The 16042-nt window shown below is 42.6% G+C and overlaps 1 protein-coding gene across 1 annotated transcript; it reads right to left on the bottom strand. All coding sequences in view use genetic code 11, as the record gives it.

Annotated features, from left to right (window-relative positions):
• Positions 1 to 8231: 8231 nt before the first annotated feature.
• EGR_02438 (Long-chain-fatty-acid--CoA ligase 5) lies at positions 8232 to 13204 on the bottom strand (the record flags this gene model as incomplete). The annotated part of the gene is made up of 16 exons (XM_024491687.1): positions 8232 to 8375; positions 8446 to 8826; positions 8905 to 9021; positions 9066 to 9230; positions 9299 to 9449; positions 9527 to 9744; positions 10282 to 10350; positions 11039 to 11118; positions 11226 to 11310; positions 11550 to 11731; positions 11814 to 11913; positions 11992 to 12093; positions 12272 to 12339; positions 12610 to 12718; positions 12839 to 12987; positions 13189 to 13204. 16 exons carry the CDS (start codon positions 13202 to 13204, stop codon positions 8232 to 8234), a joined length of 2136 nt encoding a protein of 711 aa, XP_024353838.1.
• Between the last annotated feature and the right edge of the window lie 2838 nt (positions 13205 to 16042).

Raw genomic sequence — 16042 nt, forward strand, 5'->3', positions numbered from 1 at the left:
GAGATGATATCGTAACATGTCATTTCAGTGGGCATTTATGGTTCTTTTGTAGCTAGGCCGGAAATTCTACACTAGCGCTTTGACCACCTTGCCTCGAATTAGCTTGACTCTTAGAAGCCCAGCTTCTAGCCTTGGAAACACTTGCTTGAAATGCATTTGTGCCATCTTTCAGCCTGAAGGCCTTTGAGTCGCCTAGTATTTCAAATTTGAATTCGTAGTTTTATTCGGAAAATGCGTTTTACTGAATTTATTTTAACAGTATAGAAACAAATCCCGCTTTGGTGCGAAGGTGGGACGCGGGTCACTCCACACCCGCATCATCAGTTTCACCGTCGGTGCACGTGCACCCACCAAGGTTGCGTCGCGTCTTCAGCCAACGGGAAAACTGCTGGACGTCGCCTTTTCTCACGCATTCACCAGAGCTCGGTGGCTGGCAGCATTTGCAAGGGGGCTACGTTGTGTACTGACTACATCATCGCATGGCTCTCCCTCCTGCTTCCCATACTTCTCCGCCGCTAAATCTGACTTTTAGTGCTTTCAAAACGCAGGTCGGTTCACTCCAATCGAGCCAGAATTGATCGAATGAAAATTTGTGAATAAATGCCCGCACATTAGTTATAATTACTGATAAGGGACCATTAAATTCTAGACAATGTGACTCTTACTAAGTCCTAGTGATCAATTTTGCGGTGGTATAGTCCTAAAAATAACTTTAAAACAGCGCGGTAGTCGTGTCTATCTCTATGCCCCTTGTCTACATTGGTTTTAGGTAAACGACTGTGTTGAACCACGAGTACAGTGCTTGTCTCGTACTAGAGTCGTTTACAAGCTAAGCTTTTGGAATCCTAAACTCGTATTGCAGTCCTCCTACTATCCACTGTGTTGGTAATGTAATTTAACCTTGGTGGGCATATTTGAGTGGCATCTTCGAGTACGAAATCTTTGGGTGCTTTGCAGATCATTCATTTTATTTTTCTTTGTGTTTTCAATCGTAAGTTTCCGCAGGGCTGTCATATTTGTCCCAAATTCATGAGAATTTGGGGCGTTGGAGCAGCAGCTATTTCACCAATGCATCACAACGGTGGTACGTGCACAAGGCAGTGGTCACCCAACCCAGGCGCCATCCGACACATCCACGCCTGAGTGAGCACGCATCAGCCTGCTGCGCGGCCCTTGTGCGCTGACTCACGCGGAGACGTGCGAAGTGCGTTCTGCGGGCGCATGTTTCCAGGCTTCCGCCCAGCGGCGGCAAGTGCAAGCGCACCGAAAAGGTGGGCCGATGCACGCGAGCAAGGGAGGGCGGGGAGAGAGCGCGCGCCTACACATGCAGGCGTTACCAGCACTCGACGCGGTTGCGAAATGGCCCCGACGCAGACCGCAAATGTGGGTGAATGGGTGGGTTTTGCTGAATGCTTTTAAGCCTCAGATATCTAAAAACCAGTTTTTAACTTCATGGTGGGTTTGTGGTTGTTTAAAGGCCCATCCTTATTGTAATACACATGGCAGGGTTCTCGTAAAGCGCGTTACTTATATCCTAGGTGGAAATCGAGAAACTACGCCTATTGTTTAAGTTTTGAGCTAGTACATTGGTCTTTATTGTGTGGATGTTTTCTTGACTCAGTAAAGCACAGGGGATGTGAGAACCCACTACTCTAAAATGGTGAAATTTGTTACAACCTAAAGCCTTTCCTTGAAACCGACGTGCTTTCCTTTACTGTTCTCATCAAGCACTATGTCTACAATGTTCATTGTTTACAGAAGCTATAGACACGATCCTCGTATGATGTCCGGTGCGTCTGCCCTGACATCGTTCGACTAGAAGATGTGATTTGCAGTGCGCCAACGCGTCAACAACATAATAACCGTCGCAAGTGCTAGGCACAGTGACCAAAATATCAAGCGCACGACGGCATCTTGATGTGTAAAAGCACAATATGATCCTCTTATTCGCCAAAAACGAAGCATTTACTGGAAAAAAACGTTGCCATGGCAGCGCAAACCGATTGCATATCAATGGCAATCACAGAAGTGTCATAACACATGACTGAAATATTTGGGAACTGGAGAATCGAAATTTAGCATCTACTGTGATTCGGGGGAGGTCTCCTTGTGACCCATGCTTTGATCCTGAAGGGTAAGTGTCATAAGTTAGAGGCTTAATTCCAAAACACTTATATCGATGCCGCAAAATCGCCTGCGTTCTATGCTACAGTTGGAAAGGGTGGGTGAAGTAGTTCGCATTAAAACTATGGGTAAGACCAGGTGTCTTTTGGCTAATTTTCGCCTCTTCCCTACGTAGTAACTAATGAATGAAATTGTGACATCTATCACAAAAATTAGGTGATGAGCAAATAATCCAGAAGAAAATAAGTTTCACGGGGCAATAATTAAGGTAGTGGTGCTTGTGAACGAAATCACAAAATGCCTGACGAAAAGTGCTGCCTTTAGTTTGCAAGTTAATGCATGCTTATAATAGAAATAATCATGATCGAAAATTACCGTCACTCATGTAGGCATCCATAGGGAGTAAAAAAGAAGACTGAATGTTTGGCGATTCAGTTTGGTGGATGGCTTTATTCACACAATGTTGTGCATTGAGGCGACGGTAGGCATAGGCAACTATGCTATTTCATTGACTCTAGTTTCTTTTGCGGTAACCTTGGTAGCTCAATCGTGGTCCCAAATTGAGCCTAGTAAGTGTATGATCTATCGCTCATAGACAAGGAAAGCGCGGTTGCTGTGATCTATTACATCAGTAGGGGAAGCAACTGATAAGTTGCTTGGCGCTAGCCCATCCTTGTTCAAATTCGCCCTGGGTGTTCAATTATTTAGGCAACATAAGGTGATCGTATCCGATCGCCACGATGAATAGACCTAGTCTAAAGCGTCATGACTTCCGCAACTTAAGAATTCACGAAAGGTTTTTGCTAATTTCTAGCTACTTCGTTACGCCGCTGGCGACAAATTTTAGCTGCAGTCAGTACTGGTTGTTATAATTAAGGTTCACTTGATGTGTGGAAATGTGAAGGCTTAGTGCTCACTTTTTGTAACACCAGAAAACACATAAGTGACTAGGTAAATGCAACGCATAACAAAAGCCAATCAGTTAGAAGTTATCAGCATCAGTAGACAATAATTCTCCAAGTGAAGCAATGGGGCGAACAACCCCTATCAAATCTCAGAAGTTGAATGCTGAGTTGCTCATTAATGGGTCATTCCCTTCTAACTGTTACGTAATTTGAATATTTTCAGTGAGAGTGTAGTGGATATCAAACCGCAGTAGTTGCTAATAGGCAATTGCTAATTTGTCCGCCCTACTCCTCAAAACTACAGTTTCGCGATTTTAACACAAAAAAGACACTGGGATCTCGTGTTCACCTGTCACACAGTCCGATTTATCCACAACCCCAGACAGGGGTTGTTTCTGCTCCTGGATATCAGAGGTGAGACTAAATTGGACTAATTCCTTTTACAATCAGTGGATGAAGCATAAGTGAGGAGGGCGTGACGACTGCCCACTGGAATATCATTATCAGCAACACCAGTATGACTATACAAACTTTGCCGTTGATATTTTGCATTCCAGGCATTAAAATGTCTCCAATCTTATCTGTTTGTTCTTATTTGTGAACTGGAAAAGTAAACAATATAAATAGTCAGGCACTGTATATAGTACCAATAGTAGGCTTAATTATTATGTATGTGAGTAGTTGTATTTAGCTGCATATAAGTCTTCGTATTCAAAATTCACATCACACAGATTCCAGTCTTACAAAAGCTAGAAAAATTACTGACCTTACAATAACTACTTTAAATACAGGTAACTCTAGGACCTCAGTTATACTTTAATTAGGTTGGAAAACTTTAGTTATTATAGCCCTAGCCGTAACCACGATGTACTCAAGAACGAACGATGCAACAACCAGCATGGCCTCCCCAATGCTCTGCGCTCAAGACCGGCGATAAATGCTTCAACTTTTAATGCAATTACATGAGGATGCCTCTAATGAATAAGTTCTTAAGACCAAGTTGATTATGCACCATTGGCGGCCATACCTTTTGAAAGGAAAACGTTTTAACTAAAAGGCGGTCACGATGGTGTATATGGCATACAGATAGGTGTCTGAAGAACCCAGCAACAAAATTAAATGCAGTAAGATGATATCTGATTACTTTTAGTTGAAACAAAGGTACAATGTTTCTTTTCAAACCATGAAGGGCTGTGACCAAGCTTGAAGCGGTTCAGCCATTTACTTCTGCTCAAAGAGGATTAGTGATGACCCACTTGATACCTGAACCCCCTTTTCGAGGAAAGTGGCTATTCCCTAAGTTGATTTCAAGATTACATGCTAACCAAAGCCCGCATAATTATTTCCTTTCTTTAGCCTCATCAGAACCTAGCGGACAAACCTGAGTACACATACACAGAGCATTGAAGAAGTGTCACAAAGTGGTGATCCTCAATTCCTTTGGTTCCAGATGCCTCACATTCGCCATGCCAAACGAATTGTTCTTAAAGCTTTCAAACCAGGACAAAAAAGATTGAGAGTTAAGTTCAGATACTCATTTACTTCATTCGGCTTTTAAAGTGGTTTGTCTCCTATTCAAATAACAGACAGACGGTTACTTGGACCACCAGCCAGCATCCCCTGATCCCCTAATCTTAAGCCAGTAATTTTACTTCAAGTAGGCTGCTCATCTGGGCGTGATGGATAATCAAACCTCGAGTCATTATGCTTAGGCAACATCCAAAGATGCCGGCGATGGAAGACGGTTAGAATGACGTTATTGTCCAAACCATATTCTTGTTAAGCAGATGAAGAAGGCATCAGTAGTTTTTGTTTCAGTGCTTTCGTTAGGCGATTTCTCACAGTCTGGTACGATTGCGTATGCTTGTGTATGTGCGCTTCTCCGATCACCCATTTATGCTTGCAAATGAGACATTCCATTGAAAGTGTTGGATCACCCTCCATTTATTCAAGACGGATACTGCTAACTACATCGATTAACATAAGCCGTGAAGGTTGAAAGTCAGCAGGCATTCTACAGCTATAAGAATAATTTGATTTTATCAGATAGGCCATATGAATTTTGCCTCAACATTTGGGCAAATTCATGCGCTTAAGGCGTGCACTTTCCTCCACTTGCCAGCCTCACCGACAATTTTTCATTTAGAAGAGTAATGCATAAGTTAAGTGAGCGATTATGATTACTTCGAACCAGTTGCCTTTAAAGCTTTGTAATGGGACAGTTTCACTTTTACCATCATTAAATCACATAAACGTAAATGTCTGAATGAGAGCAGAGAGGGAGGTGAGAGAGCGTGGGGCCAAGACGAATGCCCTCTATGTGCGTGCCATATGTTGGAGAGCGTTGCAGTCTAGACAAAGGCGGCTGTCATACACATGGGCAGAGTGAGAGGTGGTGACGACGATGAACCTTAGAGCTTCAGCCCATGTCTAGGCGTGAGCGGCGTCGTCGCGTTGAGGGCACGCGAGCAGTACGTCGCAGTGGGGTGACTGCCGCTCCACTTCTCAAGAAATTGGATAACAAGCTTCAATGAGTTTTGCGTAAACGACTCAAGTGCCCTCCTGGCGAATAAGTGGTTATCACAATCCGTAATAATTTATTGCCACCGCTAATGAATCCCGACACTTGTACTTTGCTTAAGCTACAAATCATATCACGATGTTCTCCAGTTAGTTAGGACTACCGTTTTCAATTTCCTTATACAGGAGCATTTTTAAATCTCACAACAGTAAATTGGAAAGTTAATCTAAATAATGACTTGCCTTATATGCAGAAACATAATGATTGCAACAGCCCCAATAATAAAGTCGACAAAATTATGGAAAGCAATTTAGATTGATGGCAGGAAAGGCCTGGTGAGCATGGACGACCAAGTCCTAGTAATCATCGGAAGGCCTTACAACAAAACCTAACATAATAATAGATTGAGCAGTGGTGTCACAAAAGTTAGAGTGGATTTGCGTAAATTTGATTCTGGATTTGACCACCTAATTATTAGCACACTTTTTACCTTTCGTTATTTCTCTGGGGCACAAAAATTTCTGTCCATAACATGTTATTGACTAAAATTGGACATTGATGTGAAATGAAAATAGAAAGAAGCAAAGTAAAAGAAAAGTAAAAGTAAAAGTAAACTCGGCACTTCAAGTTCAGTGCTTCCACTGAAATCTACCGACCTCAAGCAGTGGTGTTGGGATTGCTCATGCTATGGGTTAGGCTATTCAGTCGGATCGCAGAAAAACTACACCTGCGACACTGTCTCCTTTCACTCTAATTCACATTTCAAAAGAGATTAATGACACCATAATCTACTTGAAAAGATTTTTCCAAAAAGCATTGAGCACAGCACTTTGGGCAGACTATCAAAGAGCTATTTTTTTGCGAATTGGTGGAAAACAACTTTTCATGTAATGACAAGACAATCAATTCAATTCAATTAGGCTCCTCGACGGTGATTTTGAAATAGTCAAGTACCTGCGTCTAGGCCCTGATGCCCAACGGCGTGCCTCTGCGGTCGCACCTTCAGGATTCAAGCAGTTCGTGCAATTTGATTGATGCAATACTTTGAAGGGTGACTGTTAAGTGGTTTGGGAGTAGTCTATAACAGTTTACATATAACGAATGGCACGTCTGATCTACCATCCCCTCGGCAGGTGGTGCCACTATGAAATGCATTGCTGTGGGAATGTAGTACTACAAAGATCTCTTTTTAGCTTAGGGTATCCTGCAGAATAGTCAACAGGAGACGAGAATACTGAGACCTAGTGCCAGTAAAACCAATTTTTAAGTGGTAAAGGCAGAAATTATTGACTGATCAAATGTGATTGTACTTTTTATGGCAGTCTGCAAGCGAACTAATCAGACGCACAACTTTGGGACTGAAAAGGCGGTCTAGTTTACCTGCTGGCGGCTTCGTGAAACGGACTTTGCCGGTTAGTGCGTTCACAAACACCAGGACAATTCGTTGCCCTTTTCAAAAGGACATTAGCCCCTCAAGATAGCATTATCGAATCACTGAAGCACTTATTACTACGGGTTTGATTTACTCAAAATTATTATTGTCATTTTTTGCTGTGAATTCGGTAGCAGAAAAGACATGGAATGAAGAGCGAGACAAAGTGAGCATGTGGACAATCACTTTGAAGGCAACTTTTACCCATAAATCATACCATTCGTAGCATAAAGTGCTGAAGAAGGGTCGATCTGAGTTCCATTGCTTCAAAGTGTGACAGTGCTGTTCAACGACTAATGCGTTAGATTAGAACGTCACAATCCTCTAATCCACGAAGTCTCCTCCAAGTAATCACATCAAAGTTCTACTGTATTATTCGTCAAAATAAACTCGATTTATTTTTAACGCGTTTACTTTATATTTAAAAGGCAAATATCGTATTTTCAAAAGTGTTAGGCAAGATTGAAACTATGAAATGTAGCTCAGGATCCTGACTGACGAATGCTTGAAAGTCACCGACTTGGTCTCTCCAGGCAAGTATAATAAGAGAACCCCAGATTGCTTGGTACCCATCTGTCTCCAAGTTAACTGTTGGTTTGGATAATACGCATAAACTCTATCCAAGCCAGCCTAACTTTGTGCCGTGTTATGCTTACAAGGGAGACGATCATGACCACATGTGCAATCAATGCTTCAACAGTTGCGGGCATAATTCCAGCTCGGGTTACATTTTGGATTCCAGCGTAAATCTGAGGCGCATAAACCGACGTAAGCCATCAGAACAACCTGATGACCGAACCACCTAACTTGAGTTTCAAAAAAACCCACCGACAAACTGAACTCCAGCTGCACAAGAATGAAGTCGCCAGATAAGCCACACCACCATATTCCAAGCTCCGATAAACCCGGTTTAAGTACAGAGCCCGAGAATACATTAACAATTCAATTTATTAATTTTCGACAAAGGATAAATGACACAAGACCGAAACAATGTAGTTGTGAAAGCGGGTGGAGGACGTGAAATATGCCACCACGAGCAAAAGGGAAGGGTACATTGAACCGACGAGAGGAACATAAAGGACGGTTTTGAGCACAAATATAACAATAATCACCGAAAAGTAAAGACAGGGAAGGGGACCAGTGGGAAATGCGAAGTCCAGTGACAGTTGCGTGAGTCAGCAATGAAAGGGACAATGCTCGCATTGGCCTTCATAGTTTCAGCTGCATTCACTTCCCCGTTTTCACTATTTTACAAAATCATCTGCTTCTGGTAAAGCCGGTTTATTTCTTCTTTGAAAGTTCGACGGAAAGCAGAGCGAAGCTTTTTTTGGGTCGGTGTCATTAAGCCAGACTCAATTGTGAACTCGTGCGATGTAAGGTAGATGGACTTGGCCTAAAATAGAGGATTGCCGAGCGAATAAGGGGACGGAATGAAGGCAAATGGTAACACAAAAAGTGCAGACGGTGCGTGCCTGCTCAAATCCCTTAAGACCAGCTTCCTTGCCAAGGCGAACGAGATCTTTGAGAACGGTGAGACAAGCCTCCTTCTTGGCACAGAGCTCTTCGTCGGAGATCTCGCACTCCTTAACCTTCCTGAGGGCACCGTTGATCAGCCCGTTGGCAAGGGAGCCGTTTGTGTTGAGGCACATGGCCTCACGCAGCGCTTTCATGTTGGGCACGCAGATTGCGATGGCAAATGACTCACGTGAGTTCCCGTCGAGGAAGATCTGGTTCACCAAGTGGCTCTGTGCGTAGATCATTTCCACGCGTTCCGGTGAAACGTACTCGCCTTGAGCTAACTTGAACATGTTCTTGCACCGATCAATCAGCCTCAAGGCGCCGCGCTAACAGGGAAGAAGGCAGTCGGTCATTACAAATAGTAAGACCCTGGTGAATAAAAATAGGTGATTAAATTCGCTTACCGGAGTCCACTGACCGATATCACCAGTGTGAAGCCAACCGTCAGCATCAATGAGTTCAGCCGTTCGTTCTGGGTCCTTATAGTAGCCCTTTGTGCAACTGGGCCCTTTTACACAGATCTATAGGAAATTTGTAGTCAGGCGGAGAGACCAAACGCGCTTACCTCGCCAGCATTATCACGAGAAACAATGACGTCCATGTCAGGTACATCAATCAGTTTAACCATGGAGCAAGGAAGTGGCGTGCCTGCATGACCAGCAACATAGTCATTGGGAAGAGTCATGATCATCGCCCCGCAGGACTCAGTCAAACCATAGGCTTCGTAAGCCTTCAGAAAAAAGCGTTACCTTCAGTAAAGTTAGATGGAATCTTAAGATACCAGCAAAGAGCGCTTACATGAACACCTAGAGCAGCTCGACAGAAGGAATAGACTTCCGCTGAAATGGGAGCGCTGCCACAGGCAAAGAAACGCAGACGGCCACCCATTCTGTCCTGGATGGGCTTGAGAATGTACTTGTCCCAGAATGTGTCTCTAGTCACAATGCCCCTGTGCGATGGAAAAATAGGTATAAGTGAAGGTTCTGATGAGAGTGGAGAGGAGGAAAGAGGGCAAGAGCGACCCACTCCCTGACATATCCCATTTTGGCATTGACGGCGGTCCTCAAAAGCCACTTCTTGATAAAGGAGTTAGCAACAGCGTCCTGGACGGTGCCGTAGAGGCGCTGAAGTACGCGCGGCACCGCGACAAAAAGCGTTGGGCGGAGGGCGAGGATATCGTCCGAAAGCCGACGCAAATCTCCGCCGAAAAAACCGACGGCTGAACCACGACCTAGAGCGTATTGCTGAAAAGCAGCAACATTGTGAACTCAACCAGTAGAATAGTTTGAAAATATGCACTACATCGGAGCAAATGTTCCCATGAAATCACAAAACAAAGGACGTCGAGCGGGCTCGAAAAAGAGATTTTAAAGAGGTGTGAATTGACAGTCATCGTAAACAGCCACTCTGGCGTCAAATCAACCAACGGAAATTGCCATAGTACAGAAAGCAAGGTGTCCACGGAGTCTCAGAATTACCTTCCCCCAAAGTGGCAACAATAAACCGTTTTTTCTTCAAAACCTGAACACGTATACATCCACTTTCCTAAATAGTTGAGGAATCTGAGGCCCAAAATGGAATTAGCCAGCAAATTGGAATCGAATTAAGCAGAAACAGCCCCTTACTCGATCATTTTTGGGGTATGGATGAGTTAAAGCTATTATGAATTGAAGCTACAGACTTCTGAGCTTCACAAGTACCTACTGAAGAGCAAAGCAGACCTGGTAGGGCTACAGGATCCGGGTAATGCTGCAAGAAATTGGATGGCAAATAAGACGCACCATAACGATTTGTTCAAAAACGTGAGCCAGTGGAAGGAACGAGAGGTAGTAATCGCCCGGCTTGATGTTCTGAAACGAAAAAATACGTGCTAAATACGGGGCGTAGGGGGCATATATCTGAGTGATGAACCAATAAACCTATTAACATGTCGAAGCTTCCACTGCTAAATCAGGGAGTAAGGTAAACTAGCAAAAATTATTGGTGCGGTTGATGCATGTATAAAACCAAAGTACATCGCAGCCAAGCAAACAGGGCAAACAACAACCAGTAGCCCCGAATACATATGGGGGACCGAATTAATTTCTTAAGTGAAGGAGCGACCTCTCCACAGACCGTTAACTTTAACAGTAGCAGCCTCTTTCAACCGGCTAGAAATGTCGATGCTGCACAGGCAATGTTTAAGCGTTAAGATACCAATCCGCAGAAGTTAGAACTCAATCTAAGGCAGATTATGGCGAGTTGATGGAAAACAAGGCCAATACAAAGCTGCAGAGCGTCGCCAATAAGATACAAGCATTACAATCACATGGTTTCAAATGACCTGGTTGATTGCGGAGGGTTGTGGCGCATCCGGCGAGGACGAGTTTTTAAACTCGCTCACTGCATGAGGCCCGCAGAATCTGCTTTTAGGAGTCGTGGGCGCCAAAGCCACAATAATCATGAAGCAAAGGCAAATGATGTACTAATTTGTAAATTTTTGCCATGATGGTTCATTCAGAGATTACGGACGAACAGGAAAAGAAAAATCCGACTTACAACTTCCTGCAGATCCATATCGAAGCCGGAGATAACTGAGACAACCATGCGATGAGTAATCATCACCCCCTTGGGTCGGCCTGAAATTCGTAAGACGTGGAAAAAAGCCTCCCATTGAAGTATAATGAGTACTTAACCGATGGTTAACACAATTTCACAAATGCGTTGATATAAAATAAAAGCTTACCAGTAGTTCCACTAGTGTAGCAGATGAGGTGTAGATCATCCGCTTGGGGTAGTTTCCCTGGCTGAGCGTCTTCCTTACCCATCGCCTGAATGATAAAATCAAACATATCGAGCATGGTACAAGAGCATGACGGTTGTTGCCAGCTATGCCCGCTAAGACGTCGCAATTATCTCAAGTGGGTGAGGCGCATACTCGAACACGTTTGTACTTTAATGCGATAAAGAGATAAGTGACAAGGGATGGGATTATTGCTGGCGTCATCAGGACTAACTCGATTAGCTTTGCACACCTAGAAGAGCGAAAAATTGCACAGAGTTGCCGTACCAACACTTCATCAAACGTGTGCAACTTGATGTTGCGGGCCTCGGCCTCTGCTCGCAGAACACCGAATTCACCACCGGGATGAATGAGGATGATGTGTTTCACCCAGTTGCCCGTTGTAACCGTGTCTTCCAAAATGTTCCGCACTCTAGTGGCGGAATCACAAACGCATATAGACAACTCGGCTAGAAAAACAAAAAGCCGCGATAGATGGGAGATCGGGGCCAACAGCATAAAAGTAAATTTCCAATTAAGTTTAATGCTTACTTTGCTCTAGAATATATTTGCGCGCAACTTCTCCAAGTGTATCATAAAGAGGTACGATAACGAAGCCAAACGTCGAACACGCTTGCTGAGTGACAGCCCACTTGAAGGGAAAGAAAATCGCTTGGATAATACTACTACTCCTCTGGGTAAGTGTTAAAATGCCACAGAAAAAATTTACTTCAACACAATTAGTGGCATAGATACCAATGCAGATGTCCTTCAAATTGGCTGGCTCGAGTGTTTTAAGGCCTGAACCCAGACGACAAACTCGACGGTAAGTCTGGAAAGAAAATGGTTTAATCGACCATAATGCAAACGTTAAACCCCAGGTAAGTCACTCAAGTGAGAGCCCGGCTTTACGAAAAGATAATACGAAGATTACAGCACCAGAATGTTCTCAACACACCTTAGATTAGCGCATAAGTCTTCGGCAACGCAAATAAATCATCAGAACATACCTCAGCATATGTTATCCACCTATACGGTGCGTCTGGTGTTGGTCGCCAACCGAGACATGGCTTATTTTCTATGAAAAAAATAGGCATACCAATCAGCCAAGGGTGAAATGAAGGCCCAGACGACCAGAGCCAAAAAGTACTCGATGAGATGACGGTAATGGAGCCGAAGGTGTTGTTTGGCAAAAGATAGTATAATACCACTACCATCTTGAACGACAACCGAACAAATAATATGGGGAAAGGTGGAACAGACCTGGTCTGTATCAGGGGTTAGCAACCCCCATGAGTAACGCTGCTATCCATTATTGGAATGCAGTTAAAAATGGTTCTAGACATACTTGCGATTTTAAGTCCGTGCTGGAATACTTCGTAGAGCGTCGAAAGGTTGCCCATCAATTTGTCGATAAGAGGTCCATCTCTGGTGTATGGAGAGGTCCTGATGTTTTCCTAAACCAAAGACCGATACCCAATAAGCATGTTAAATACAGCGATGCAATACTCGGTTGCTGATCACTTGAGAAGGCAATGATAGGCTTTGGAAGGGAAGCATACAACGAAGGACTTTACCTTGGCGTCAAAAACGTAACTTTGGTCCTTTAGTTTCTCGTCGAGTCTTCGACGGCGGTATCTGCTAGTAACCATTGATTTGATAAACCAGGTCAAGCAGATAACCCCAGCGGTAGCCGCAAGTGCACATGCCGAATAAGGGGAAATAGCTAAAAGGGTATTAGGAGTTCCACATACAAAAAGACTACATGATGGTACGTAGCGATGTCTTGATCAAGCTATCTACTCTCATTGACATTCAAGATATGGATAAAGTGCCAAAAACAAAACTTGAGAACAAAAAAATCCACATAAGAGACCAAGATATTTGTGGTAATTAATAATCTACGTGCACTGAAAGAGAACCCTACCACCGCCTCCAGCCATCATAACAGTATTGTGACTGCGGGTTAGTGGATATCCGATTAAAATAGTCAATACGCCCTTGAATTTTAAACAAATTGTTATAACTTTCCCTTTAAAAATAACAACTGCAGACCTTTTACAAAAATACAGGCATTAATCAACAATTGCACATATTTGAATAATTATTTGTGACACGAAGTTGCATATAGTGCTTGCAAAATTTGAAACATGACAAATGAAAATGAAAGTAAGTACATACTTAACAAATATGGTTGCCTATTTTATACTTTCCCAACGAAGTGCATTATAGAATATAAGCCCACTACCAATAGGCACAGTTACTTCATGTAGCACATAATCTCTTCGAAAGCTAGAGGTGATAAGATCCATTGATGGAGAACGTGATAAAATGCAGTGAACAATTTTTATTTTGAGCGTGGGCAGATTTGCACAAAGAGTAAAAGTTACTTCTAATAATTTGCATTGAGGTTTGCTTACTTTGCCTATTATAGCGCTTCACGTTATTTTTTTTCATTGGATTTAGCATAAAATGCGTTATTTCGCTTTTGGTATTAATGGTGCTATTTCGTGTAATGCACAGGTTTGCTTAGATATAATACGCATATTTGGCGCCATAAAACGATCCCGACGGCGAAAGGGGACATAATGCTTGGGCATAACATATGTTTTTAACATATATCAGGACCTAGACAATTGGCTTGGTCCCCGGATTGACTCAGTAGGCGAAAGTAAAATAAGGAAGGCCTCAAGTGTCTTCTTTACAAAGACGGAGAGTTAAACAACCGACGTATTGCATATACTTTGAGCCCTTTATTATGCTTTTACACTAAAACCCACAGCAGTCTACACATCCATCTGTACTTGTCAGTTTTACCGTAGGAATTTGATGTTCAGTGCATTTATAAATCAAGGTCAACCTGTCAGATTGAGCTACATTCGTTGCAGATTCCCTCTGCTTCTTTTTGTGAAAATATTAAATTTCTCCTAAATTTGAAGTTAAATGGCGGTATTTTGGAAAGGAAGCATGAGCCTGCTCCATCTACGTCCTTCATATCAATTTACTCAATACAGTAAGACAATTTTTCCATGCATCGCGGACACGATTCCCAACACTGAGCGAGTTTAGAGTAGTGACCTGAGTCCCTGCTGTAGCATAAATAAGTAGTACAAAAAATGAGCTGGCCAGAGGATCGCGCCTCCGAGCGAAGTTTTAACTAAAGAACGTACGTAATATAGCACACAGATAAGCGGATTATTAAATCCCTACATTGGCCAAGAAAATTAACAGACATTTATAATTTATAATAAACTTCTCCTGCTTTTAGACTTGTCTATAATCATGGGAAATTTTTTAAATTGAGATCGGCTCTAACACTGTTTGAAGCTTCATGATTGGCAAGAGGCTACGTGGTGTGGCAATCAGTCACGAACAGAAAAATATGCATGGGCCGAATTTTCGAGCCATATAAGCCACTATGTGACCAAATGAGTAGTTCTTATAGTAATCAATGCTAAATACATTCCATTGGGTACAACAGCATGCGCCGAATTAATTTGACATTCTATTTTTAAAACAACAAATTTACTGCCCATTACAGTGAATGGAAATCCATCTTAGTACCACAATACTGGTGAAACTAGTTAGACTACAATAAGGTCTTAAATTTGTGAAAAATCCGCTTGTATTAATATACGTTAATCTGTATTTCTAAGATCTTTTGGCAAAAAGGCAAACTATTTGATGAAATGCAGGATTTAGAGCAGTTTAATTGATCGAATGTTCCGTGCCTATTTCTCCATGCCATCGTTTACATTTTAGTGCTACCCAGCCCTCTATCAATTTATCTCTCTGTCCACCTATCTATCCGACGATGCGTCTATCTATAAGTTCTAATCAGCCAAAAGATTTAGACCCCTATAATTACCATTTCCAAATGGCTTAAGCCTGGAGTCACTTAAGCTATTAATATAATTTGTACAGAACACGGAATTTGAGTAATTATCAAGGCCAGAGTTCCTTTTTTGACTCCTCTCTTGAGAGTCATCACAGATTTCCTTCTCCTATCCCGTTAAGATGCCACATACAGCCATAAAAATCAGAAAACATGTAATTCTTGATTGGGTTCCTTCGTCGATGTCACTAATGAGCCCTTAAGTTGTCCTTAAAGTCATAACATGCGGAAGTACTGTAGAATAAGTGTCCTAATAGCACATGGGAGGACTGGGAGGCGACTAGCATGTTCTTACGGCCATACCATCAAGAATCACAGCCTGCAGAGACTAAAGGGACCTCCTTGTTAGACGCATTTAAATCAAAAAGTATTGGGCAATTACAGATATGTAATGTTCTAATATTTTAATAGTTCTTGTAGGCGACAGGCACTTATTTGCATGAAATGCCGTAACTAGATAGACATCACTGAACACCGATTTTAAATTTTTACAATATGTTGGCATACCTCATGCCCATCTAATAAAGGTACTTCTCCCCGCTTCATGGGTATTGGATCAGAGATAAGATAAAAATATTTGATGCAGTAAGGCGTACTTGTTTAATTACACCGAATCAGGAGGATGCAATTAGAAAATGCGAACCTTGCTTATGATCCGACGCCATCGGCCCTACAGGAGGGAACCTACTCTAAATGTAATTAAACCGTTGTATGTTAAACCCTTTGGTAGCCTCTGACTAATGAAATATGCTTTTGTTCAACTCGTCTACCCATTCTAAAGGCATGAAGGCAGAGGTGGAAGAGAGAAGTAGCAAATATGATAGAATGCACAACATGTATGCAGACACCAAAATACTTTTCGCACGTCACCAGTAGCTAGTCGGGT

The sequence above is a fragment of the Echinococcus granulosus genome (genome assembly GCF_000524195.1).
Source record: "Echinococcus granulosus chromosome Unknown EG_S00011, whole genome shotgun sequence".
Taxonomy (NCBI): Eukaryota; Metazoa; Platyhelminthes; class Cestoda; order Cyclophyllidea; family Taeniidae; genus Echinococcus; species Echinococcus granulosus.